General features: G+C 33.7%; 1 protein-coding gene across 2 annotated transcripts in view; it reads right to left on the reverse strand.

The window, feature by feature from the left end:
• CSMD3 (CUB and Sushi multiple domains 3) overlaps positions 1-26,718 on the reverse strand; it is a 580,968-nt gene that overhangs the window by 107,219 nt on the left and 447,031 nt on the right. For both annotated transcript variants that reach the window (XM_066334988.1, XM_066334980.1), the window contains 6 exons: positions 11,022-11,135; positions 10,052-10,147; positions 8,985-9,188; positions 5,939-6,063; positions 4,363-4,459; positions 3,296-3,400 (listed from right to left, as the gene is read on the reverse strand). In XM_066334988.1, coding sequence (XP_066191085.1) covers positions 3,296-3,400; positions 4,363-4,459; positions 5,939-6,063; positions 8,985-9,188; positions 10,052-10,147; positions 11,022-11,135 — 741 coding nt within the window. The remainder of the gene's footprint in view (positions 1-3,295; positions 3,401-4,362; positions 4,460-5,938; positions 6,064-8,984; positions 9,189-10,051; positions 10,148-11,021; positions 11,136-26,718) is intronic.

A 26,718-nucleotide genomic window follows, 5' to 3' on the forward strand; every position in this document is an offset into this window, starting at 1 on the left:
TTCTTGAACTACATCACACTACTCCCACAGTAAAATGGGTTAGATTCTTGAGCCTTCACAGCCAATGGCTATAAAGAGATTTTAACATAGGCATTCATCAAAAACATACTTTCAGTGTCTTCTTTTCAGATCACTTTTCAGATAAGAAGAATTTTATACCAAAAAAACCCCTATTTGATGCTGTCTTGTGCTTCTCCAGCAGCTCCTGGGATACTCAATACAAAAACTTACCAGTGAATTTTTTGATAATAAAAAGCTTTAGTTAGAGAAAATAAAACATATTTTTTAGAGTGGTATAAAGCATATAAATATTATGGAAATGTTTAACATGCTATTCTTTAGTGGTGTTTGTTGGCAAAGTTCAGGTGATATAATGTATTTTCAATGCAATATATTTTAGTATTTAAGATATCCAATGGAATACAGAAAATAAATGTTATGGAAAAATAACAATTTAAGGATTCAACAGTGAAGTAAAATTATGATAGAAAAAACATTATAGATAAGAACACTATTCAGTTTCAGAACATGAACACTTAATTCTTTATGTCGAAGTATCATTTACTTGGTGTTAAAATAATTCTTTAACACATAAAGTTTCTTTTGTTTTCTTGTACTTTTATATTAGCATTTAGATTTTAAGAAGCTCAAAAGATAATCTCTAGTATACAGGACAAAAAAACCATTCATGAGGGATAAAAAGAGATAGTGGAAATGAAGCAGAATGAAACCTTCTTACAGAAATCTGTTGCTGAAATGAAAAAGTAATCATTTTGGCAAATGGGATGCACTTCCTCTCAGACTTGTGTCTTCTAGAACAGGTGAAATAGACTTGGAAGATGCACTGCAAACTGAAGAAAAACAATCTTTATGGAAAGCTCACTTGAAAAATGCTTAATATAAATCTTTAACTCTGATGTGATTTTGCATAAGAACAACGCACCAATACTTCAAAGACCAAGACATTAATTTAGCTGACTCCTCAAGATGTCCTCAGCCAGAATGTGCTCCAGTGAAATGAAATAAATCTATGAAACACTGAAATTAAAATCTGGCTATTACTTTCCATTTACTAACTACCTTTATAAACATAATCACAGCTTTTAGAGAGGGAACTGCTGTCTGAGAGTCAGATATTACCAGGACAACTGAAGAGAGCAACTCTGCATCTCTCTTTCTGGAGAAATTTCTTCACAAATACAGAAATACAGTTTGGTGAGTTCTGGAACTGTGAAAAACATCCTCTTGCAGAAAAATTTGAGACAAAATCTAAAAGGTACACAACGTACAATTTCTGTTGTCTTTCTTCTTAGCAATGACGACAAAGTGTTGTCCCTTAGCATAATCTCCCATATCATATTCCTGATTCAGCCCAGAGAAAAATTTTCCATAGTCTCTTCTCGAGAAACAATTGAACAACAGATAGAAAAAAAAAATCATAAAACTTTCAGACGTAAGAGAGACTATGTATTTCTTGGAGAATAGTGATGGAGTAAGAGTCATAGGTTCAAGGAGTGAAACTGCTGGTGCCTAGGACTTGAAATCCACACTAAGCAACTAACTATAAGGTTTCAGGATAATTGACCCCAACTGGACAAGTTCCACACCATATGACACCATGCTCGGCATATAAACTATGGGGAAAACTGGCTGGGGACTGCTGCTTATGAGCTGGCTGAGTGTCAGTCAGTGGGTGGTGAACAATTGCATTGTGCATAATTTGTTTTGTATATTTTAATGTTAATATTATTATTTGGTTTATTTATATATTATCATTCTTTCCCCTTCCTTTTCTTTTCTATTAAACTGTTTTTATCTCAACATACAAATTTGACTTTTTTCCAAACCTGTTTTCCATCCTACTTGGGAGCAGGGGGAGGGAAGTGAGTGAGAAGCTTTATGGTGCTTAGTTGCTGTCTGGATTAAATCACCACAGACTGTATGATGTTTTAATCACATATCTCTATCCCTTGCACAAGAAAAGTTAATTAATAATTTATCTTGTAAAACAGCATAATTCATTGAGCTACTAGTTAATTGGATATCTACTGAGAGACATCAGTATTATTTCCTTAATCACAAATTTTCAACATATACTTTGGGTTTATACACAACCACAGAAAACATTACTTTTGTGCAGATTCACACATACATCCCTGTATAAATCCATACACACATATTTGGTTATTGTTCTTGACACGGAGTAATACCTTAAATAGTGTACTGTGAATCTTTTCTTTTTTTAAAGGTGGAAGTTGTATACATGCTGTATATTACGTTATTTGGACATGTGGAAATACAAAGGTGAATTTTCACTTTCACTGGATTCAGCCTCATTTGACTTCATTTCCATAACTTCTTGACATTTTTTATCATCTGAATTTGTAAGCAGCAGAGAGACTATCTGCATTTCAAGGAAATGGCAGGATAATTCTACCTATAATTAATGTTTTGTTATAGACAAGCGATCAGGCAGTAATTTTGCAAGGCTGTGTTCTCCAACTGGCTAATCAGACAACCAAAGCATGGGATTTGCATATGGTAAAGCTGACAAGAAATAACCGTGATACAATTATGCAGATCAGACACCAGAACCAATATAAGCAGAGGGAACCACACAGCTGGTGATTGCCAGAATTCCTCTCAGTCATCTGAGACAAAGTCATTCAGACAGAAAGCATGTTTATAATTACAGCCTTTTCCACTGGTGAGGGACTCAGCAATAATGAAAATCATTTGAAATAATTCAGTGTTCTCATCAACCTCCAGGCATTTCTCAGTTAAGATGCACAACTGCTATTTTCAGATTATTCTTTCTTTCATCTTTGCCAAAGGTGACAAGTATTTGTGTCCTACACATACCAACTGTATAGTACATATGCTACTGTATTGAGCACAATTTGTAGATTTTGGTAAGGAGTGGTGGGGTGTGGAGCTGCAGGCATGGCATCTCTGGGAAGACACCAGGACTGCACTGAACACAATGGATTAGGATTGTCTCAAGAGCATATCTGCATTAATTTCTGTCAGCTGTAGGTCAGAAAAGTATTTCAGAGAGCAACAGCAACCTGAGGATGAAAGCAAGACAAACTAAATTTCACAGTCCTTATGGTATAGTTTTCGGCCTGAATTTGCTTACTTGGATTTAAATGAGGATTTTACTAATGACTTTGAAGTTACAGTTTGTAGCTCATTATGTGCAATAGGACTAAATTTTCCTCTGTTGTATAGTTTAGGTAGAACTGATATCTGCAACCAGCAAATGCTCTTTATTAATAGAACATTTCTGAATTACCTGTATACTCAAGGTGAAATCCAGCAGCTGAAACACTGATATCAGACTGAAAATTGAGGTACAGATTATTTGATGTGCTGTTTAGAAGTGGAGGTATGGTTGTTCCTGAAAAGAGAATTAAAAATATTATTAAAATGCACAGAAAGTGAAATAAATGCAGATGTAAGGGTGTGTTTCTCTGTGTTAAGGAGAGAGTTTTTCTTAGAGTTAAGGAGAGAAAAAAGAGAAAGGGAGAGGGGGGAAAGAGGGTGGGAGCAGAAGATAAATCACATAACAAATTTCACAATATACTGTCATCATGGATGTTATCAAATACCTGTCCCTATAAAAGCTTTATTACATTTTCAGTCACTGCAATATCAGACATATGAACGACAGACAAAGAAAGGCTGATATAATTTTTTATTATTTGCTTTTACCCAGAAAAGAAGAAATATTTACTAGGGTCTTTTTAGAAGCAAGAGCAAATCCTGTCACTAAAATAAATCTAAGCATAACAGTTACATACATCAAGCAGCTCTGAAAATATGCTGCGGGTCTGTTCTTAGAAATGTGATGGACTATTTATTTGTGTTTCAGCACAAGACAAGATAATCTGATTGCCTCTGATCTCTTAGAATACACGTTTAGTATAATGAAAGAAAACAAAAGCAAACAAGAAAAAGTAAGGCAAAAAGAACTGTCTTCTTTGTCTAAAATAAGAATAAAGAATACATCCTTTTGTCATGTACAATATCAAGAGATACTTATTTTTGAGGTCTGTATAGAAATAGAGACCCTGCTAAAATTCTGGACCCTGCTACAAGTGTGAGAAAAATAATCAGATTAAGAGAGGTCTAGTTTGGAAGCCTCTGAGTGTTATTTCATTTGTAATGTTTTAAAATATAGAGGTTTATATAAGTCTGCTAAGTTATGACTGATTGAAACAGAAATAATATTACCTGTTGCTAATTATAGGAGAAACAAACGCACATACCATGCTCAAGCGTGCTTACACACACAGAGCTGTGTGTTTACAGTAAAGAGTTGAATCTGTGAATAATTTATTGTAAAATCTTCTCAGTCACCTGAATAACTTCCAAGCCTTGGAGCATTGTTGTCAGCACCATCATAAAAGTCTAAGGAATCCCAGTTGTGTTCTGTGGCAAAACTCACCACTTGCACCTATGAAGAAAAATGTCAGTAGAGAACATAAACTTCTTCCCCTCTTTACTCAAGCTCAAAGATGACTCTAAATTGTAGCTGTGTTGCTTTCAGTCATGAAAAGTTGTCTTGCTCTCCTTGTCAAAAAGAATGGAAAATCGTCATTAAGTGAATAAAATGGCAACTATTTTTTATTTCATTTCCAATTCAAACTATAAATCCGGTAACCCTTAGTGACAACCACATATTACCTCTGTCAAGAGTCACACAACCATGAAAATCAGATGGGTATAGAATATGATTCTCTTGTTTAGAGGATGTTGAGGAGAAGATGAAACATGGTATTTTCAATTACTGCAGTTTTTTTCTCTCTAGTTTCTCCAGGACTAAACTAGTCCCACAGGGATGTGTGATGTTTCATCTATTTTGCCAGTTCTGCCTCCAGGTAAGAGAAAACTGCTGTGTTTGGTTACCTTCACCACCAACTCATCTCCTAGCACTTCATCACTAGCAAGCTACAAGCAAAAGGCAGAAGAGTCACTTCATTTCTTTCAGAGGTGACAATACTCTTCCACTCATAGGGAGATGCAAAGTGATATGGAGATAAACTGCAAGAGAGAGGCTATACCTGTTCTCATATAGTGAAATCACACCTTAAAAAGTAGAGAAATACCAGATTGCTGTTCTTGTTCAGTAGGGGAGAGTTTCTCGTGTTAGGTTTTTTGTTTGTTTTAACTGTTTACTGAAAAGCTTTAAAGGAGACAGAGGCATGATGAAACCCCAACCACACTCAGAAAGGGGTGCCTTAGTCATTAAGTTAGAGAATATTGCTTCTTTTGCCTCTTTTGCATCAATCTTTTTTTTTTTTTTTTTTCTTTTTTTTCTTTATTTTTTTAGAATGGAATAGTTTCAACAGAAGAAATAAACACCAGTTCTATTAAAATTTGTATGTGAAATATATGACTTGGACCTTGTTTTACATAAAATGAATGTTCAGTTTGACTACCTATTTCTTGGATGGGGGCCTCAAATTCCTCAAATGGAAGTTGGTCAGATACTATAGTCAAAGGATTTTTTTCCTTTAGTGAAGTAGTGAAGAGGCCCTGACTGTTAGCATGCTTCTGGTACTTGGAGATAGTATCTCTTTTTTTACAACTTTTATTGCAACTTTAACTGTGTTAAAGAGATACACAGATCTGAGGAGAGCATAAAAGAATTCCTAGGAAGGCTCTCATTTCCCTTGGCTTACAAGGAGTCACTAATCTATCAAAATATGTTTGAAAGTTATGGTGATATTCTTTTAAGTAAAAGGCTACAAGTATATATTTTAAGATTTTTTTTTTAAATATAACTTTCAATCACTGCATAATTAAAAAGATGTGCAATAAAGTCAATTTTCAGAATCATTAATGAGATAGAAAAACTGTACAGATAAATGATCTTTTCACCTTTCACATTAGGAAAAACAGTTCTAAATATGATGATAGCAATTACACTTACTTGAATCCCAGCTCCCTCTGGTACTGTGATCTTCCACACACAATTCAGATTGTTGTCATAAGGCTCAGGATAACCAGGAGACAAAATGGTCCCTTTGCGCTTTGTTAAAATACCACCACAGGGCACTGAAAGGAAATGCACAAGGCAAGAAAATAAGTATGAAACTTCAGAAGTAAGACGACTTACTATAAAAGCTTATACTACGGCTGAAAACTTTTAAAATTGATGCTACATTAAAATATATATATATATATATATGCCTCAGGAAAATAAAATTTTATATCTCAAAACTCTTCTTTTAACTGACCAAAAAAGGAATAGAAGAAAATTAGAGTTATGTCAGTTTTCTGCCTGACAGGGTCATAGAAATATTCCCCTTATTTATTTGACCTTTACAGAGTGAAATCCATTCTATTGTCTCCTGGTAATCTGACAAAAATAAAGCATTTTATAAGGCTTAGATTGAAGTTTAAAAAGCTATGTATTGTGTTACTATAAAAGATTAAAAAAGTGTCACAAAAGAAAGGTAACCTTTCTTCTTTCTTTCTAATACTCTTTCATTCATTCTTTCTAATATTGCTCCTCTAAATAATTAATAACACCAGGCTGAACTCCTTGACTGTTCTCTGCTTTCGTGAGTTATTTCATCACAATCTGTGGATCTACTGCATCAGCAAAGAATTTGCAAGATCCTTGCAAGACTACATTCATCACATCTGTGTCCATGGATAAATAAAAGTGTTATGCACAAAACAGGACAGACACATTAAGTGTCATTGAGTTTCTCTTTCTACTGTTCAACTTGCATGTATCTTGTCTGTATCATTAGAGGCTCTAACAGAGACAAAGAATATTACATCTTAATCTGTATACAGATATTCTGTTGGTATTTTAGAAGCTGAAGGAAAAGATTGATGAGATGGTTTATCAAGTCCATTAAAAGCTAATGTATCACTTCTATGCAACATCACTAAGCTCTAAACAGATTTCAGGAGCTGCAAATATGAGGATTCAGAAAATAGATAGGATGCAACTTATCTTAATAATAAATATTTTAGCTACATATTGCCTGGCATAAAATTAATAGAATCTGTTTGGAACTACATGGATAAATTAAAAGCTAGTGCCACTTAAAGTGCTTAAGCAATTCCTCATAAAAGGATGAACAAGACAGAATGATTGATGCCAGGCTGCATCTTGAGTGTTGTGTTAATTTTTGGGCCCCTCACTTCAAGAAAGTCATTGAGGTGCTGGAACAAGGCCAGAGAGGGGCAACAGTGCTGACAAAGGCTCCAGAGAGTACATCATGTGAAGAGTGTCTGAGGGAGCTGGGGCTGTTCAGCCTGGAGTAAAGAAGGCTCAGGGAGACCTTACCACTCTACAATCTGAAAGGAGGTTGTAGCCAGGTGGGGGCTGGGCTCTTCTCCTATGCATGAGCAATAAGGCAAAAGGACATTGCCTCAGGCTGTGCCAGGGGAGGTTTGGATTGGACATCAGGTGAAGTTCCTCCCAGGAGGGGTGGTTAAGCATTCGGATGTGCTGCCCAGGGAAGTGGTGGAGTCACCATCCCTGTAAGTGTCCAAGCAAAGACTGGATGCAGCACTTGGTGCTGTGCTGTAGATGACATGGTGGTATTTGATCAAAGGTTGAACTTGATCTTGGATGTCTTTTCTGACCTGAATGATTCTATGTCTATTATCTGAATATGCAATATTAAAACATTCACTAGAATTGAGGCAATTTAATATGGTCAAGTCTACCACTTCAATTATTAAATTGGTTTAGTTTAATGCAATTTTCACCTTATAGATATTTTATCACCTTTATTGACTTAGGGATTTTCACACAGAAGATGGCCTGTAACCCTTCCTCAGTTTAGCTTGTCTAGAGACAAATAGCTTTCTCTTAATAGACTAAATCATGTATTAAAATATCAATAATATATTGTGATCAACATCCAAAAGAATCACTTCAAGACTTGGTCAAGTTATATCTGAAAAAACAAAGGGAATATAATTCAGGAGGAAAAGTGGTACAAGTCTTCTGATTAAACTGTAATCTATGAGATTAAATGAGATACAGCCATATACTTGAACTTCTTATTGATATAGAAATTGTGGTTTTATTGCTATGCCTGAAACAGTCTAAATCAACATTATTTGTTTAAAACTTGATTAATCAGATTTTGTCAATATCACCCCACTGATACTTAGCCTTGATCTCTATTGGGATTTTGGAATTTTGGAGATAATCTTTTAATTTACTAAAAACCACTCATACTCTACCAGGCACGATCAGCTGGTTAGCATGGCAGATGAAACATCAGCCTAAGAAAAATATGTTCTTTGTTCACATCTACTCACCTAAACCTCTCTTATGTTCTCTGCTAGGGTCAGTATCATAATGCCATTTTTGTAAAGGGGTATGATATTTTTTTATAAAAAATTCTGTTCCCTATCAGGAAAAGTAAAGTGGGGAATTTCCTTACAATTACTAGATTTCCAGTTGGTCCAAGTCAGTTTACAAATATCAATGGATGGACATTAATTTAAAAATTTAATTTTGAGAATTTAATCTCAAAGTGACTTGAAGCAGAAAAAGTATGTTTTCTGATCTGAAAAGCTGCTGACCTTTCCCTGTTTCAAGTAACAAAATATTAACGCAACCATTTCTAAATCTTTAATATAATAATGTTCTTCCTAATAGCTGGCAATATCTTGTTAGAGATCTGCAGTGTAAAAGCATCTTAATCTTGCAAGAACTCAGGGCACAAACTAATATTTCTGATTCTTGATTAAAGAGGGACAGCTTTCACATAAATTATGGCAGCAGAGCATGTTCGTGACTGCGGTGAAAGTTCACAGCAAGGTTAGAATAGAAATAGAATAGAAATGAGAATACAACTTAACCTTGAGTAAAAAGAAAGTAAATTAAAGTAAGCAAGAATAAAATACTATACCAATGACAAAGAATAAACACATTCAACTAGAGAACAGTATACACTTTAAGCAGTAATTAGTTATATTAAAAAGCCTTAGGAACTCACCAATACATGTAGGGAGTGAATCATTCCATTGTGCCAATGCATTTGGTACGGTATCACATCTAATTGCTGTTGACCCATGGAGGATATAGCCTGGATTGCACTCAAAAAGAACCAGTGAACCAACTGCAAATTCATTTCCAATCCTTTTTCCAAATCTTGGTTCAGGCACAGAGCTACACTGTGTTGCACTTGTTCTTGGAACAGCTGTGAACATACAAACAATTGTAGATTCTTAATTTTAGATTTGGTGAGGGGAATACAGATATTGAACCACAAATATTTAAAATGCCTGGAAGAAGCTTTCAGCTATTTCCCAGTTGAGAACATTTCCATAATACCCAAATGAATCTTCACAATAGATTGCTTACTTTTGATGTCTGAGTTACTATTTAGGAGAGCAGAGCACGGATATCCTTGCCAAGATAGGAAGCAATGCATAGAATAAACACAGAAACCTTTCTAAAATAACACTTATGAAACACTACCATAAGATACTCAACTAATAGAGGGTTTCAAAATATTTTGTGTCAGATATTTGCATTTATTCATGTGGATTTCTAAATGTGCGTTCTGACTGTCAGATAAGGATTTATATATAATGAAAGAATGAATTGCAGCTACAAGTGTTGGTATATAAAAATTTCCCACTTGACTCATAAGAAGGAAAATAATGTAATTCAAGAAAAATACCTTAATAACAGTAAGATTATTTTTAACCCACAGGTAATAACATTTACAGCTATTCATATTTAAATTGAGAGATAAACCAGTTATAGCACACAGTTGGATCTAACATTTGTCAATCAGATTAGCAAACAAAACCAGCACTTTTGTATAAATGTCTTCTTAAACTTGGAGCCACTCTTATGCTTCTGAATTATTTGATCTCAGCTTTAAAATACAGATAAAAGAATAGTTTCAAACATTTTTTGAAATATGTAGAAATAGTGACACATTCTATTGTTAAAAGGCTATTACTTTCCACTTCATTCTCAGTCTGTTTCTCTCTGATGATTTACAAACTATGGTGACCAGAGTAAATGTATGCATTTTTTAGGTTGTCTCACCTTGATAAACAAAATGAAATCCTTTAGCTGTTATTGGTCCAACTGAGGTAAATCTGACTGTGATCTGGTTCCCCGAACTCAATGGAAGGGATTCACCTATTCAAGCAATGAAAATACAAAGCTATCACAGACACTTCTTACTAAAGAAAAAACCTGTCAACATCTTTGCAGCTAGAAATAATATTCTCCAAGCCCTGTTCTGCTCCAGTAAATTTTGCAAGACATATGCACTTTAATATTTTATGTTGACAGTGTTATGTCATTCTAGAAAAGAGGAGTTAAAACTCATCTTAGTTACTAGGAATATTTGTTGATTTTTCATTTACCAAAAACAAACAAACAAGCCAAAAAAAAAACCCCCAAAAAAACCCAAACCAAACCAACAAACCAATGACAGTGGAAACAAAACCAACAAAATTACACACTACAACAAACCCACCCACCCAAAATAAGACAGACAACCTAAACAAAAATGGAAAAAAAATCCCAAACCCAACAAAACCTCCAGCTCTCTACATTTAAATAGAGACTCAACACGTGACGATTCTATTTAACTTTAGCACAAATATGCCTTGCTTTCCTGTTCAAATATCTACCACCTATTTCAAATTACTCACTAGACAAAGCCATAAAGGGACAGATTAAGAAGTTCTAAATAGCCACAACATTTGCTAAATATCAAAAAAGAAAAACAAACAAAAAAAAAAACCCAAACCAACAAACAAAAAAAACCAAAATAAAACAACAAACCCAAAAATAACCCCACCTAAAATTAAAGTTATTTTACTTCATTTCATTCATCAATGCATTTTGAAGTGTGTAGTTCAAAATATGGATTTCATATATTTGCCTGAGATGAATTTAAGCAAATATGACAACCCTTGTTTTCTCTTTTTTTGGACTTCATTTTATTTCTAGGTTCATTAAAAAAAGTAAATAAGGATATACTGACAGTTCTGTTAAATAATACCTGAATGAGATCCTGAGAGAGAGGATAACAAAGATGACTGTAGAGCTGGGCCATCATATACTTCAACGACGTCATGGAGTGATGTCTGGAAAAACACAAACTGGCCAAAAACAACTGACCACATAGAAAGGAAAAGAAGGAAGAGGCACAGGTAGCCAAGACAAAAAAGAAAACCAAAGCCAAACACAGGGAATGGAATAAGAAAGGGGAACAAAAAGAAAGAGAACAAAATATATATTAATGTATATGCTGGTGCTGAACGTAGGTTATTTTTCATACCATTACAGGAGTAAAAGGATGAAAATACATCTAAAAAAAGACAATAAAGGTACAGAAGCCATACATATAATCATTAAAAAATTCCAGTAATTACTGAACAAAACAATTTTTTTGCTGTTGAATTATTTTCTACTTTCAAATTCTGTGCCCTCCTCCACACTTCTAAGTTCTCCCTTCAATTTTCTCCTTTATAATTCCAGCATATTACTGTAGACTGTGCTTTATTAATTATTTTTCTTGAAAGGTCTCTGTAATTTTACTTACCTTGGAATGTTTCCCTTTTTTTATGAATATTAACATTCAATATATCTTTTGTGAAATAAATGAGCAACTGTTGAAGGCAACAAATACTTTTCAGAATATATCTATTGAGTCACAAAAATCTTTATTTTAAAAGTAATTCTAGTAGAGCAACTCAATGCAAGACTTATTTTTGGACATAAGATCAAAGGTTTGCACAGCCCATTTGAATTGCAGGTGTTTTCACTTTCAATACAAGTAATCAGTGAAAAGAAAAACAAGTTTTTGGGTTAGTTTTGACCCTAGTACCTAGAAAACATTTATAATCCAACACTACAAGCAATGGAGGGGAAAATAACTTAGGAACTATACAGGTACAAAGGTGGAAGCAGTCAGATATTTTTAGGAACACCTAAAAAAAACGGAAGCAGTTCCTGATCATTATTCAGGTTAGAAATTTTGGAATAAATATTCCAATGTGTTGCTGCATTTGTCTGCCAAAAGTTCTACAGTACCTTAATTTGGTAGATTTAGTTTTAGAAGATGAAGCTCTAACCTCCAATTCTTTTAATTAATTATACACCCTTAAAGCTTTAAAAATAGTATATTAAAACTGCATTTTCTTCAAATTGTTGACTTTTTTGGATTGATTTTTCTTAAAGGCATTTCCATATTCTGTACTCATTATCTTATCATATACTCATTTCAGTTTTTACAAACCTCTTTTTGAAGGAAAAGACTGAATGTTACATTTATAAAAATTTGAAATAAAAGTTTTTCTGAGACACTTCCAAAGATTCTTGTTCATTTTTTAAGAGAAACTATAAATGAGATGCTGAATTATCTTCATAATTTCTCCTTCAATTTCCAGAAAATTAATCATTGGTGTTTTTATTAGTTCTGCTTATTTGCAGAATAATATTTATCTAGATTCAAATCTTCTCTATGGCATTCTTAAAGACAACTAACGAACTTTTAATCCAGCTGATTTTTTCTGTCACATTTTTACTTTTATAAATTCTTTTTGCATACTCTATAAATTTAATTTTGCCATTGAGAGAAGAAACTTCCTTGTGACATTCATTGCTATTTCCTATTTTGAATTACGTTTCAAACTATTTATGGAAAATTCAGGCAAGAGCTGAGGCTCCCATAACAAACATACATAGCTGTTATCAAGAGCTGTATCCTGGGAAAACTGTAAAAATGGAATTGCTAAGCTATACTTGTATTTTAATGGGTTATTATAAAATATTTACCCACAATTTTATCATATAGTGAGTCAAATTTCAATACTTACAAAAACAACTTTTTGTAAGTATTTTGATACTGGTTTTCCCTCTAGCTTTGTTCTGTCAATCCTTTGATCTAAAAGGGTAGCACTGAAGAAAGTGAGCTAATACATGACCTAAAATCAGTCACTTTGGAAAGAGAAAGGTCCATGCATAATTTTTGGTAACTGGTTTTTCATGATCATTTGTGCATTTCTTAATATACAGATAAAAATATAAGAACATAACCAAAAATTTTCATCAATTTAAGATTACATATATTTAGAAGAAATTTGAGGTGACAGACACATCAAAAGAAGTGACAAAGAAGAATTACTGCCAGAAAGGGGTTAGCATGGAACAACAAGCTCAAGTAAGGGGCTTTGAGCCCCTATGATCAATTTATGTGTTGACCTGCTTTCCCAAATTAAGCAGGAATATGCTGCAGCCATTAGGGAAGAAATAATCTAGATTCTGTTCCTTCCTTTTTCTGTGCCAGGATACTTTCTTTTTATTTATTAATTAAACTGCAAAATGTTGAAATGCATAGTGACTTACACCTAACCAGCTGAGAAATTAAATTCTGATTATTAGAAAAAGAAAAGTTCTTTATTCCTGTGTTTTCTGGTGCTCATTGTTGTCTACTCCATTTGGTATGTGTTCATTCTTTTATTTTCTAGTGTTTAAAAAGAATTTTCTTAAAATTAAATAATAGCTAGCATATTTAAAGCCAGTGCAAAAGTAGCCTCTAAATTAATAAAAGTTGATAAAATATAATGCAAGTATCCAATATACTCTGCCAAGGGAAACAAATAATTGAAAATTATTATCCAGTTCAAATAAAGATCAAATCACTTCAACTGAAGAATTTGGGTGTGATTTTTTTTCTTTAATGATGGATGGATAAGCATTCTCTGCTTGAATAATGACTCATTCTTAATCATCTGCTATCCCCTGTCAACTATAACGAAATACTGAAAGTCACATGTCCAAAGTTGGCATCTAAAGTTGGGCCACAAATTATTTCTGAATTCATCTTGGCCTTCAATGCCTTATAGCAATACTATTTAAAAATAAGATATTTTCCCTGTGTTTTGTGGCTTAACATTTTACTTACACATTTTGTTGTCTTTTATTTTGCAAGATAAACAATGTAAAGTTGTTCAAAAAACACTTCCTCTTGAAATTTTGATAGCTACTAGAAAACGCATTTCTTCAAAACCGAAACAAAACACATTTTTAAGACTTTTTTAGTACCTTTCTATTCACGTGATTTTTTTTTTTTTAATTTAAAAATTCCAGGAAAACTAATCTTAATACTGCCAATAATATAGGACACTGAGGGAATCCATTAATTCGAATTATGTCAGCACAAGCAAGTTCCCTTTTAAATAGGCAAGAGCTAGATGAGCAGACTTTCCATGTCTCTTAACATCTAGATGTTTCTATGGCCTTCATCACTGGTAACATCTGGACACTCTTTCAATGAGTTTGGAAAGCATCTAACAACAGATGGAACTGGCCAGAAACAGTTTGCTAGTTAAAAATTTCATCAAATTGCATTTTTAGAGTAAGAAATAAACATGTTTAGCATTTACATCTGCCTGTTTAAAAAAAAACCTGGTATAATTTAAATAGCATTAGATTATGAACAATATTCTCAATATAATTCCTATTCCAAAATTAGAAAACAACTGTGACTAGAAGCCTTCACCAATTATCTAGTACAGACAGGATGGCCATTTAGAGCAGATTGCTCTGACCCATGTAAAATCCGGTTTTGAATTTCTATGGGGATGGAGATCCCACAACATCTTTGAGTAACCTGACAAAGCATCCTGCCTCCCTTACAGTTTTTATCCCTTGCCTTGACTTGCCTTGCCTTTGCCTTTCTTTCCCTTGGCTGAAAAGTGCTTACTCTCTACTTTTAAGCATCTTGATCATCTCCAATATTTGCAGAAGGTGACAAGGGCAATTTGCTCTACCACCTTCCCAGGTACAGATGTGAGACCAACTGGCTTATAGTTCCCTGAATCGTTCTCCTTGCTTTTCTTGAAGATAGGAATGTTCTTGTCTTTTTCCAGTCCTTGCAGACCTCCCTCAGTTTTCACAACCTTCTAAGAGTGAATGACCTCCCATGCACTCCATCATGTCCCAAGGGTTTGCATTTGCCCAGTTTGTCTAAGTGCTCCATCACCCAAGTCCTCCTCTAAGTCATCCTTACTCTACACTTTTCTGCTCGTCTCAGTGCTCTGAGATTGTTCAAGATTGGTAAAGACTTGGTACTTAAGAATAAATTTATTAATTCATGCTTCTCTGCATAATTTTTCTTCGGAGACTTCACCCCAGATTCAATTCTACATGGATTTTGACTTTCCTAACCCCATCTTTTCAGTGTATTTCAAGCGTTTGTATTCCTTCTCGAACATTTGACTTTGCTTCAACCTCTCGAATTTTTATAATAATAATAATAATAATAATAATAATAATAATAATAATAATAATAATAATAATAATATTTTTTTTTCAAGTTTTATCAGCAGCTCCTTGTTCACCTATGCAGGGTCTTTGCCACCTTTGTTAGTCTGATCACTGTTGTGGACTATTACTTTATTGAAGCAATTGCTCACATTTCTGACTGTATTGGGTCTGACTGAGATTGAGTTCATTTTTCTTTAGCAGCCCTCACACTGTTGTGCTTTGCATTAACACCAGGTTTATCAAAACTGTTCCCTTTGCTTACGCGTGCATAAAGTTTTCCTTGCCTTTTTTTTTTTTTTCCTTTTCCTTTTTCTTTAAACTCGCTAGCTGTTTTCCATCTTATTCTCTCTCCCTTGTTCCGCTGGGAAGGGGATTTATAGAATGGCTTGGGGAGCCCCTGACCTCCAGCCAAGGTCAACTCACTACACTGACCCAGTAAAGAGTTAAACTCGAAATTCAAACATGTAGCATGTAATTGTCAATAATGATAGTATTGAACAAGTAGTATTTAACTGGATAGAATATATTTATTTTATATATTATGCCAGCTATTGGATCTAAAGAAATACTCTTGATAATTTACATGGATAACAATGGAATAAGGTGATAATTCTTCACCCTGGCTTTTCCTTTCTTAGGGATACTTTGTGTGCCTAATGATTTACTGAAATCAGTAAGCTTTAGTGTAAAATCAAGTCCACTATTGTTGTAATTCACTTGCCTTTAAGTAATATCAGAAGGACTAACATGGTTTAAGCATTGTTATTACAGAAACTGAAATGTGCAAATCTTATAAGCTGTGCCAGTGAGGCTTTAGGTATGTGTTTAAAGGCTGAATCAGCATTTATAATGATTTGTCTTAATAACTGACAAAGGAATATGAAAATCAGCCCTATTAACCATAATAGGAACCAAATTACCTTTTACAGTTCTTAATACATATATATGTATACACATATCTGTGTACATATATATGTATACATATACTGGAGACATACATATGTCTCCAACCAAAATCTATTTCAGTCTGGAAAAGACATACATGAGCTATATCATGGTCATTATTTTCTACAGTAACTTCACTGTTTCTCTTGCACCAAATTAGTCAGAAGAACTGAACAAAGTCCCAACAAACAAAAGACCCAGATAAATCAACTGCTTGGTTAAGAATGATCATTTAAAATTGTGCTTGAAAATGATAGTTCAGATAACTCCAGCTAATATATTTGCAACAGGTTCCTTCTAACTGTGAATGAAAAATTAAGGTGTTCAGGTGTCTAACACTTGTATAAAATACATCTAATTTTAGAGGTAGAGATTATTATCAAAATTTGAGGTTATTCTGTAAAGTTAAAATCTCATGGTTTCAAAAATAATTTCTGTCATCAGTCTAAATAATATTTCTAAAAGGAAGGTTTGTTCATAACATGAACAAATAAAATATGAAAATTTTATTTCACAGGGAAAAAAACCCATAAAAATCTGATTCTATGTCTGGCCCACTGATGATATGGTCTCTTTGCTTATGATTTAGCTTTATTTTTTTTTTCTATGAACTCCTATAAAGAAATTACAATACCATATTTCATTCTTTTTTGAGAAAGAAAATAAAATTAAAAAAAAAAAAGAGGAAGATGTCCACAGTTTTGAGAAGCTTCTTTAAGAAAGAGAGAAAGATCTCACTAGAGCAATAGTCTCTGTGATGATTGAGGATAACAAGTGTGCACTAAGAGAGGAAAAAATGTAAATTTCTCATGCATCTTAACTCCCAAGTCTGGAGACCCCACTCACTGTGCTAAGTAGTGGTTCACGGTCAGTCAGTCAAATGAAAAATGGCAATGGAGAAAATCTATGCTTTAAATAAACAGGATTCAGGCATAACTCCAGGAAGTAGGAAACTACTGTGTGTGCTTCCTCCCAATGACAAAGACTCAGCAAGCCTTTACAGTTTACCATATTAGTGTAATCAATCAAATTATAGGAAAAACTCTTGTGCCCATTCTCACAAAAAAAGAGAGGAATTCTTCAGAAAATAAGCACCTGCATTAAGATTTTACTACACTAATATGAAGATAAGCACTTTCAACCAGTTTTCTTTGCAGGAGTTACAGATTTTTCTTTTTTTGGTTTGTTTGTTTTTTTAATAAGAGGAGGGGGGGAAAGAGTGCGGTTTTTGTGTGAGAAACAACATTCTTTATTTTTTTCACTTCTGCAAATTCCTTTGGATGTCACTTTCAAGACATCTCAAACTAGCCAGGGAGCAGCCTTGAAAAAATAAAACACATAAATGAATAGCAGAATATCTGCATCTAGAAATATTTTAAAGTTAAGGTCCATCAATTATTTATATGAAGTAGTTCTGCATTCATTGACATAGTTTAATCATGGAAATTATATTTAATAAACTCCAAGATGGCATGGTACAAAGGCCTATTATGACCCTTTGATGTCTTAATCTACTACAAAAGCAGAAAAATTACTTTTATTATAATGTTAAAAAAGTACCTATTTTTTAGTTTACTTACTGTTGCAACTTATATCTGCCCCTCCTACCGGAACTTAGACTTTCTCTTTAAACGGCTCCCATAATTTAAGTATTTAGCTTCATAACAAACAGCAGATAAGGAAAAAAAAAAAAGAATTTTTCCTTTGTATTTAGGATGAACTAGCAATACACTGTGATGCATGGAACTTGAAATACAAATGACAGGCTGACTCAGTATTTTAAAAGTTACACTCATGTAGACACCAAATAAACAGATGTTTGCCCCCTACAGCTGAGAAAAATGTCCAGCAAAACTGCAAGATAATTTGAGTGTTTGTTGGCCTTTTTGAAGAGAAGCAGTTCGATAATCTCTGAGGTTTTTTAAAGGAAAAGATTGAAAGATGACACTCTAAATAGATGATCTTACAGAATTCATGGATAGGAGTATTGCTCTCAATATGGAAACCTGAATTTACTTTGACCAGCTTACATAAAAGAATTAGATGATCTGATCTTTTACTGTTCAGTGTAATACTTCAGTTTGACATAACAATGACTATGTCTGAGTTAGCACTGCTACTCTCACTTCTAAATGAAAATAGTAGGAGAGGTCTCATTTTTTAAAAATATTTCTTCACTCACATTTCCAAACATTTGGTTGTCTGCCAGTCATTTTTAATACATTCAGTCTAGTCTGTGTCTGTAACACTGATCTTTAGTGATATCAGTTACATTTCTCTGTAAATGTTGACACTTCTTAGCATATGCTGTAACAGGAAAATTACTAATTGTTTGTGAATGCAAAGTAGAGTCCCTGCTAATAGTATTCTGTTGTGTAAATCTTGGTTCATTTCAAAGCCACAGAATAAAATAGTTGTCTAGTGCTCCTGACCTTGAAAGAAGTAAAAGCTAGTTCCACCAGTATGAGCCTCCTGGGTGCACTACTGACTAGATGTCAAAAATAAGGCCAGAGAGGGGTTTATGTGTAAACCATTGACATGAGTTAAGGACGGAGAGCTGCTGAGTGACTGAACATGAAACTAAATGGAGTTAATATATTAATGTTACAAAAAAAAATCAGATAAAAAAAAAGAGAATAATTATATAACTGAAAAGTTTCTAAAGCTGTCAATAGGTAATAGGAACCCCTACACAAATACATATACGCACATAAATATTTTTATCAAAATACATTTTCTGCAACAACTGAACTAGCAACTGAACTATAGATTAGTTATAGAATCTTTACACAGGTTACCCTGTATAAAGAAGTATGACTATACAAGACAAACCTACAAAACTCCTCATATATAACAGAATTCTATTTCAATATCATATGTATAGCACAAATTACTGTTATTAGCAAATTAATATGAGTGATCAACGTAAAACTGATGGAAGTTTTCCAAACAACAAATAGATGTGCCAGTTAAGTGTACTTGAATAGGGTGAATTAATTTGAATATATACTAGTTCTTCCCAATATGTGTGACTTACATGACTGTCTAGTCCCTAATCTCTGTGGAGACTTTCCTTAAAGTCTGTGGAAAAAGCATTTATTGAATTATTTGCTTTTCATTGAGACTTATTGGTGTTCCTTTGATAGTCTCAGCTGCAGATGTCAAATGGAATCCTACATTTCCTGTCATGACATCCAGATGATTAGGGAGGAAAAGGCAGAATAAATTATTCTCTCTGCAAACAAGGAAGAGGTAAGGAAGAGCAAGAAAGAGTTCTGATTTTTAAAGCTCTCATGTACCATTTTTGTTCCACAGATGAACGTGAAGAAAATAGCTGTTCCGTCCTGTGATCTCAAAAAACTAGAGCACACAGATCTAGACTGAGCTGCAAGCCATCCTCTGTTCTTCCTTTGTTTTAATTCCACAAAGGAAGTGTTGAACAGAAACATAATGATTTGTCCTCTCTCCTGTTGCTCTATTCCTGCATTCTCAGACTCAGAGAGGAAGAAGGAGATGGGATCTGCTGTAATTCACATTTGAGAAAAAGCAATATTTATTGAATATATGAAAATACTGTAAGAATATATTTGGAGACAGTAGATGGGGCAGTTATTAACACTAGAAGCCCAGCATGAGGAAGTGATGCTAAAGTGAACAGAAAAAAAGCTTACATGAATATTTCCCCACAACTGGCCATAATTCCACCTAAAATGTGAAATTTACGATTTTCCTGGAGCCAGAAGAGGACTGAACTCTCCTAATTAACATATTTCCTGCTTTCTTGTAAAGTCAACACAGCTTATTATACTACATAAACAATAGTTTCTTCTCCTCCTGGCTTCAGACCTCTGCCTCCCTTTCTAATTCTCATTTTCTGCAGCTCACCTCCCTTTCTCCTGGCCTGACTCATCATGTATACAAGTAAAGCTCTTTCAGAATCTGCAACAAGACAACAGTAGAGGGAAAACGTTAAAACAGTATTTTTAAATTTATTGCTAGTTATATCATGTTATTTTACATTATATTATTAATTACAGAGTATATTATTTGCAATAATTTAAAAATTACTAGTGTGTACATCTGCTTTCTATTACAGAAACCTGAAGGAAGCATCAAACCATACAACTTTCTTTTCTCTATATTGATTTGTTTTAGTTTTGCTCAAATGAAATTCAAAAAATTTATTATTATCATTTGTTTAAACAGGTAACATAGATTTATCTATTCCTATGGGGGAAAAAATGTATCTAATGATTTTAACTCATTTAATACTCTTCAGACTTATTATTTTATATCTGAGATGCTGAATTTATTTCATTTTGCCTAACCTACCTAAAAAGTAGATGGTTTTTTGCATTTTCTTCAATATTTTTGCTGAGTGGAAGAAAATGTAATTAAAAAGATTTAAAAAGAAAAAAGGCCGCTGTTCCTGTGTGTTCTGATTTCAGCCAGAACAGGGTTACATTTTGCAGCAGCCTGGAGGTGGCATGGCCAGGACAGGAGGTTTTTCTTTACCCCCTCATGTCATTGACAGGGTTTGGGGGAAATAAGGCTCTTTGACGAGAAGGGGCTCCTTCAGGTCCAGCAGGCCTGGCAGAGAGAGCCATCTGGTACTGTCTATTATCATCTGGCTTTTTTTCCATGTGAGTTGTTTCTTTTCTTATGCCCGCTGTCATTAGTACTGTTTCTGCTACTGATCTCATTCTTATCCCATTGTTGTTTACAGTAAATTGTTCTTATCTCAAACCATGACCTTTTGAGCCTTCAGTTCTTATCTCCAGTTACCCACAAGAGGGAAGGGGAATGGGGTAAGTAAGAAGTGACAGTATGGTTTCAGTGGGAGCACTAAATTGGACTAAATCTACCAAATCAAAACACAAAAATTTGCTTTAATTTTTTTTTTTTAATTTTTGAAAGAATGTCATTCTCAATGTTTTGCAGGAAAAATATCTCTTATATGTTGCCAGTGTAATTTCTAAACTAGGGAAAGAGGGTTGAAGTGATAATACAGCTGAAGTAGAACAGTCTGACAAAAGAAAATATAGATGGCCCTAGGCAGTAATTATATTTTATTTAATAGACTGAGAGTGAGTTAACAGACCTGCAGCACTGACTAGAGTGATAATTAGAAATTTAATTTGAATAAAAGCTGCATGGAAAAAGCCTACTGATAAATTAGGCAATATATTGTTTGATATACAAGTACACGAGTTTCAAAACATCCTACTGAAATGCTTTAATGAAGGTGTGCAGACATTTTCGTGTATTATGTCAGTCCTACATAAAACCTTTCTTAAAAAATAAACTAGGCCTTTGGTCATTAGTAATGTTTTGGGATTTTTTTAATTTGGTATTTTTGTGATATATAACACAACACATTTTTAATCTATGATAACATCTAACAGATCCATCAATGATTAATGCTATAAACCAAAATAAAAACAGAAAAATGAGAGAATTATGTTTCACATCTGCTTTGCATAGGCTGTGTTTTCTGAGATTATTTTACCAAGGCAGTAGTCAAAACTGTGGACCTAGCTGCTAATTTGAAATTAACTGTTTTGTACAGTTTCAACTTCTGGCTTCAGATTTACTCTGACAGAAATAGCAAGAGAGACAAAATCATGTGTTCACTTCTCTGAAAGTCCACCAGTTAGCAATACCATAGTGAAAAAAAAAATATATATATATAATTAATGATATTATTTTTCTTCTTCTAAATAAAAGACAATTCTTTCCTGTTATGATGTGCAAGTATTCAGGATTCTCTAAAAAAGACAAGACAATTAGGTGGAATGCTTTTCGTTTGGGCCCAGTAATTGTAATCTGAAGAGCTTGGTTTTTTTTTAGTCTCTTACAAAATAGTGTGTGAACACGAAAAGAATCCAAGTCTGCTCAGCTAACAACTACTGACATTTACTTTAAGCTGATGAAGCTACTACTCAGACAGTAACATTCTGAGACCAGTTGTACACATTGCATGATCCATCACTTCATTGGTTCATTTTATTGAGAAACATGAGTGGAAGAGGTTAGACAAGGCAGAGAGTAGGAGGCCATTGCCCTGCTACTACAAAAGTGTTCTGAATCACAGAAATGTGAAGAGCTTGTTAATCTTGAGCATGGGCAGCATTTTCCAATCCCACTTCATTGTACTCTTCCACAATTGCTAAGATGCTTTGTGAAAACAAATCTGATCACACTTTCATAGCACGACTGTCTAAGCAAGATTTTCTGAAAAGAAAGAAACTGATAAAAGTACAACATCCAAATTTCATTGCTAATTTTTCTCTTACAGTCTCTGTACTGAAGGAGAAAGGAAATGCCTGCAACTTTTTCTTGTTTTCCTGTAGATCTTCCCACTAGCCTGTATATAACAAAAGGGATATCCAAAGACATAACATATCTAGAAAAATTGCTTTTGTTGATAACCCTTGTGATGGTAATAACAAAATAATTTATAAAACTGTTATCTGTAAAGACACAAATAACATGGAGTTCAGTTTAATTGTATTTTTCAACTGCCTTCATTATAGCTTTGGGAAGAACTAACTTTTTAATGTAAAAAAACTATTAAAAAAAAAAAAAGTACCAAGGGAACATAAAATTGGCTAAAGACGTATCTAAAGAATTGCCCAAATTTGAAGGCTGATCTTTCTTGCTAAATTTATTTTTACGTCTCTCTCTAATGCTTACAGAGGGACCACAGGTAGACTAACCTCTTAAGTAATATACATGATAGAAGGAATAAACAGTTGAAACTCTGCAAGAACAACAGATATTAATAAGAAGAATACAATAATAGAACAGTATTAAACCAAAATAAAAAAGAACTTTATTAAGATAGGATGTTTAATTCAAACCATACTATAAATTATGTAATAAGGGTTCTAGATTTAATGGCAAAGTCACTTTGAAAAAACTCTGTTTCTTCCATCACCTCTTAGCTAATTTAGAGCTACTAATTAAAAGTACAACAGCTTTCTGCATACAATAGTTATCTTTTATCATCCTACTAGTAAATGTTAATTCTTAGATCAGATGATTAATCACTTCATTCATCTGAAACAAATTATCACTTCAGTTTACTGAATCATATGGATTAAATTAATATTTGAGTAGGCTTTTTTCATTAATAGGCAAATCCTACAGAACTCCCAGTGGAACATTAAAAAAAAAAGAAAACACAGAAACAATCCTTCATAGTCAAAATCAGCAAAAATTATATAAAGGAAACCTGTGAAAGGAAAATATCCCAGCCATTTGATTGCAGTAAATATGAGAAACAGGACTTCATCAATATGATCCTTATAGTAAATAGAACCACTTCTCAGCTGCCCGTCTGGCAACAGATGTGTTGCCAGTCTGCCTGAGTCTATAGCTGAAATGTGAAATCAAAACTTAGGGAAGGTTTCAGGACCTAAACGAGAAACTTTTTTATTTTTGGAGAAAGCAAATCTTGCATATCAATCAGCTGGTCATTTCAGGATCCACAGTTCTTTATAGAAAATGGGAATGGGAGAAAAGACGATGAGAAGAGGAGGAACAGATGGCTTGGAGAAATAAAAGTTTGACTTGGTGATTCAATAATGAAAACCCTTACAAACCCTTTTAGAAGCCTATTTCTGATTGTCTATTATAACCTCTAAACAGTCCAAGTGGATGTTTACAATTACATGTATTTTAAAATGGCAGTTCTCTCCAGGCCTCAAGTATTAAAGAAAAAAGCTGAGTGTATTCCAACCAATGTTACATTTAATACGCACACTGTTAGAGTGGAATTTGACATGTGATACTCACAAGAAGAGAACCACATGGCTCTGACATCATCCCAAACATCTACAAAACATGGACCGATGTGGTCCTGGTGCTTTTTCAGAGCAGTGCTCTTGCACAGGTCTCACCCCATGACAATAACAAAGTTTGTATTTGCCTTTTTCTTCTCATGCAATGCACATATAATCAGTTAGAGCTGGGAAAATCTTATTAGCTGAGGTTGGTTTCAGGGAGGTTTTACCCTTTCACAAAATATAGATACATGTATATGAATATTTATATATATATGTATCCATACATATATACATACACACACTACTTTTCTTACTCTTCCCATTCCTTCTTTCGCTATGCATCCCATGTAATCATCAAATTATATGGTCCTTCTCCAGTTTCCTGCCTTACTGCCATACCCTAGATGCTACCTCTCAGAAACAATGGGACTGTCATCCTTCAATTGTTTCCATGATGGCCTCCTAAACCAAAAATTCAACATCTTCACTAACCAACAACTCAAAGCAATTTCCTCTCACCAAACAGCCATATTTTGACAGTCTTTTAAAGATTTCCCAAAATACAATTCAAGTTCTAAACTCTTATAAAGAGATAGGATTGTTTTTGCCACAAATATGTCCAACTTCCAAGTTTGTTTTTCTCCTTAAGAGAATTTATTCACATTTTCCTGAAAATTACTTGTTATCAGAGCAGATGCAATTCATCTCTATCTAAAATCAACCAGAAAATTCCTTTTAAATCACTATAAATAAACAACTGGATACAAACAGCAAATGGCTAACATCCCCCTCCCCTTTTTTTCAGTAAAACAGATTCTTCAGGAGTTCTGTTTTTAAGCATGTGGAATAATCAGATGGTTCTGCAATCAGGAAAAACATGAAGTAAAATATAGTGGGGATTGAAAAGACCTTTTTATTTGTTTTCTAAACAAAGAAAATTAGATAGAAATAACTGAGAGAAATCCAGAATCTTTGAAATTGTATCTGTGTATACAGTGGTGAACACAAGTATTTGAGTCAATACAGGTAATCTTACTTGAGAGAGAATTGGCTTATACCCAAAGGAATACAATGACGAGGAAAAGCAAGAAACATGGATTACAAGTATGTAAACAGGGCCTAACAGTGAACCATTTTATAAGCAGAAGATGTTCTGTAAAATAAATTTTTGCAGTTCCTTGATCCTATTCTGATCCTAATGAGCTCCTTCCCTGAAATATATCTTCCCTGAATATTTCAGGATGGAAACTTGGCCATGGTCACCTTAACTTTTCATGGTATTCCTGTCCAGGTCTCTCTGTCTCCTATTAAAAGTGAAACATGTATCAGGGAGTAGGCATTTCTGCAGTTGTTCTGTTAGGGTGATTTTCCTATTGATTTTTGGAGCTAAAAAATAGAAAAATGAGGTGGAGGTGGAGAAGTATAACAAAAAACCCCAAACTATTAAAACCACAAAAACACAAGCCCCAAAAGAAAGAAAGGCCTGGTCCACACAACTGGCCAGGCTTGAAGACTGAGAAAGCAGCTTTTTTTACACATGCAGAGATTAAGAGTAAAAATGACACCTTCACTATTAATACAGCTTTAATATAAGATGACTCAACAAATGGAGATGCAACATTTTGCTATCATACTTCCAAAGTACTGCAATCTTGTCCTAAGAAGTAAAACCTAACAGAAAAGAGAATTGTTCAGAAAATATATGACCACTCAGTCTCTTCCCTGGGACAGTAACATGTGTTCAAAAGCTTGTAAGAGATGATTATAATGTAGTCTTTCTTCAAATATTTGGACTAACCAGAAACCCAGACTAATTTCAGCAATTTTAATAACAGCCTTTTCTGTGAACAAGATTTGATGATTAAATATTTGAAGCAGCTGAAGTCACACTGCTTTTAAAAAAAAAAAAAAAAAAAAAAGTCTTTAGAAATCTCTCATCAATTCCATCATATTACAGTCAAATTATTTTACTTATTGGGGAACTGTGTATTTCTTTGAAGACACAGATATGGTCTTATCATTCCACTTTGGGTTTAGGGCATTAAAAAGACAGCTCTATTAGTGCCATATGTTTATGGTCAAACTCAATGGCTTACGCTATTTTGTAATCTATATTTAATTGGTCATTATTGTATTCAAACACATCATTAATATTTGAGCCAAAATTAATCATTTTTATTGAAAAAAATCTTTAAAAAGCACTGAAAAAGTGACTTCAAATAATTTGAAGCTACTAAATGCTTTAAATTTCATTTCAAAAATACAGAGAATAGTTTGAAGTCCTTTAAATGTCACCCTACAGTGACTTTTTCATTTGCATCTGCTCACTTGGCAAGCATGTTAAGTAAGCACTGAACCAATGAATGAAATACTCCCCAGCTGTGAATTTGAGTACATAAAACTGTCTAGTTCTTCCCCTCAGAACCTCGGAGATTCATAGCTAAGTGGAAAGTGTTGTGAAATGACCTTCTGGTACTTCTGTGATTTACATCGTTAACATCTCAATAACATAAACTTCTCCTTGAATTAGAAAAGCAAACTAGAAGTTAATAGTTATACAATTAATATTCACCTCTATTCTTAAAAAAAAACTTAGACTGCAAGCTCCAGCTGTTCTATGGAAAGTCTGTGTCCCAGTAATCCATACTTGTATGTATACTTGAAATGATGATAAAAAACATATCCATTATC

Source organism: Sylvia atricapilla, chromosome 1 (genome assembly GCF_009819655.1).
Source record: "Sylvia atricapilla isolate bSylAtr1 chromosome 1, bSylAtr1.pri, whole genome shotgun sequence".
Lineage (NCBI taxonomy): Eukaryota > Metazoa > Chordata > Aves > Passeriformes > Sylviidae > Sylvia > Sylvia atricapilla.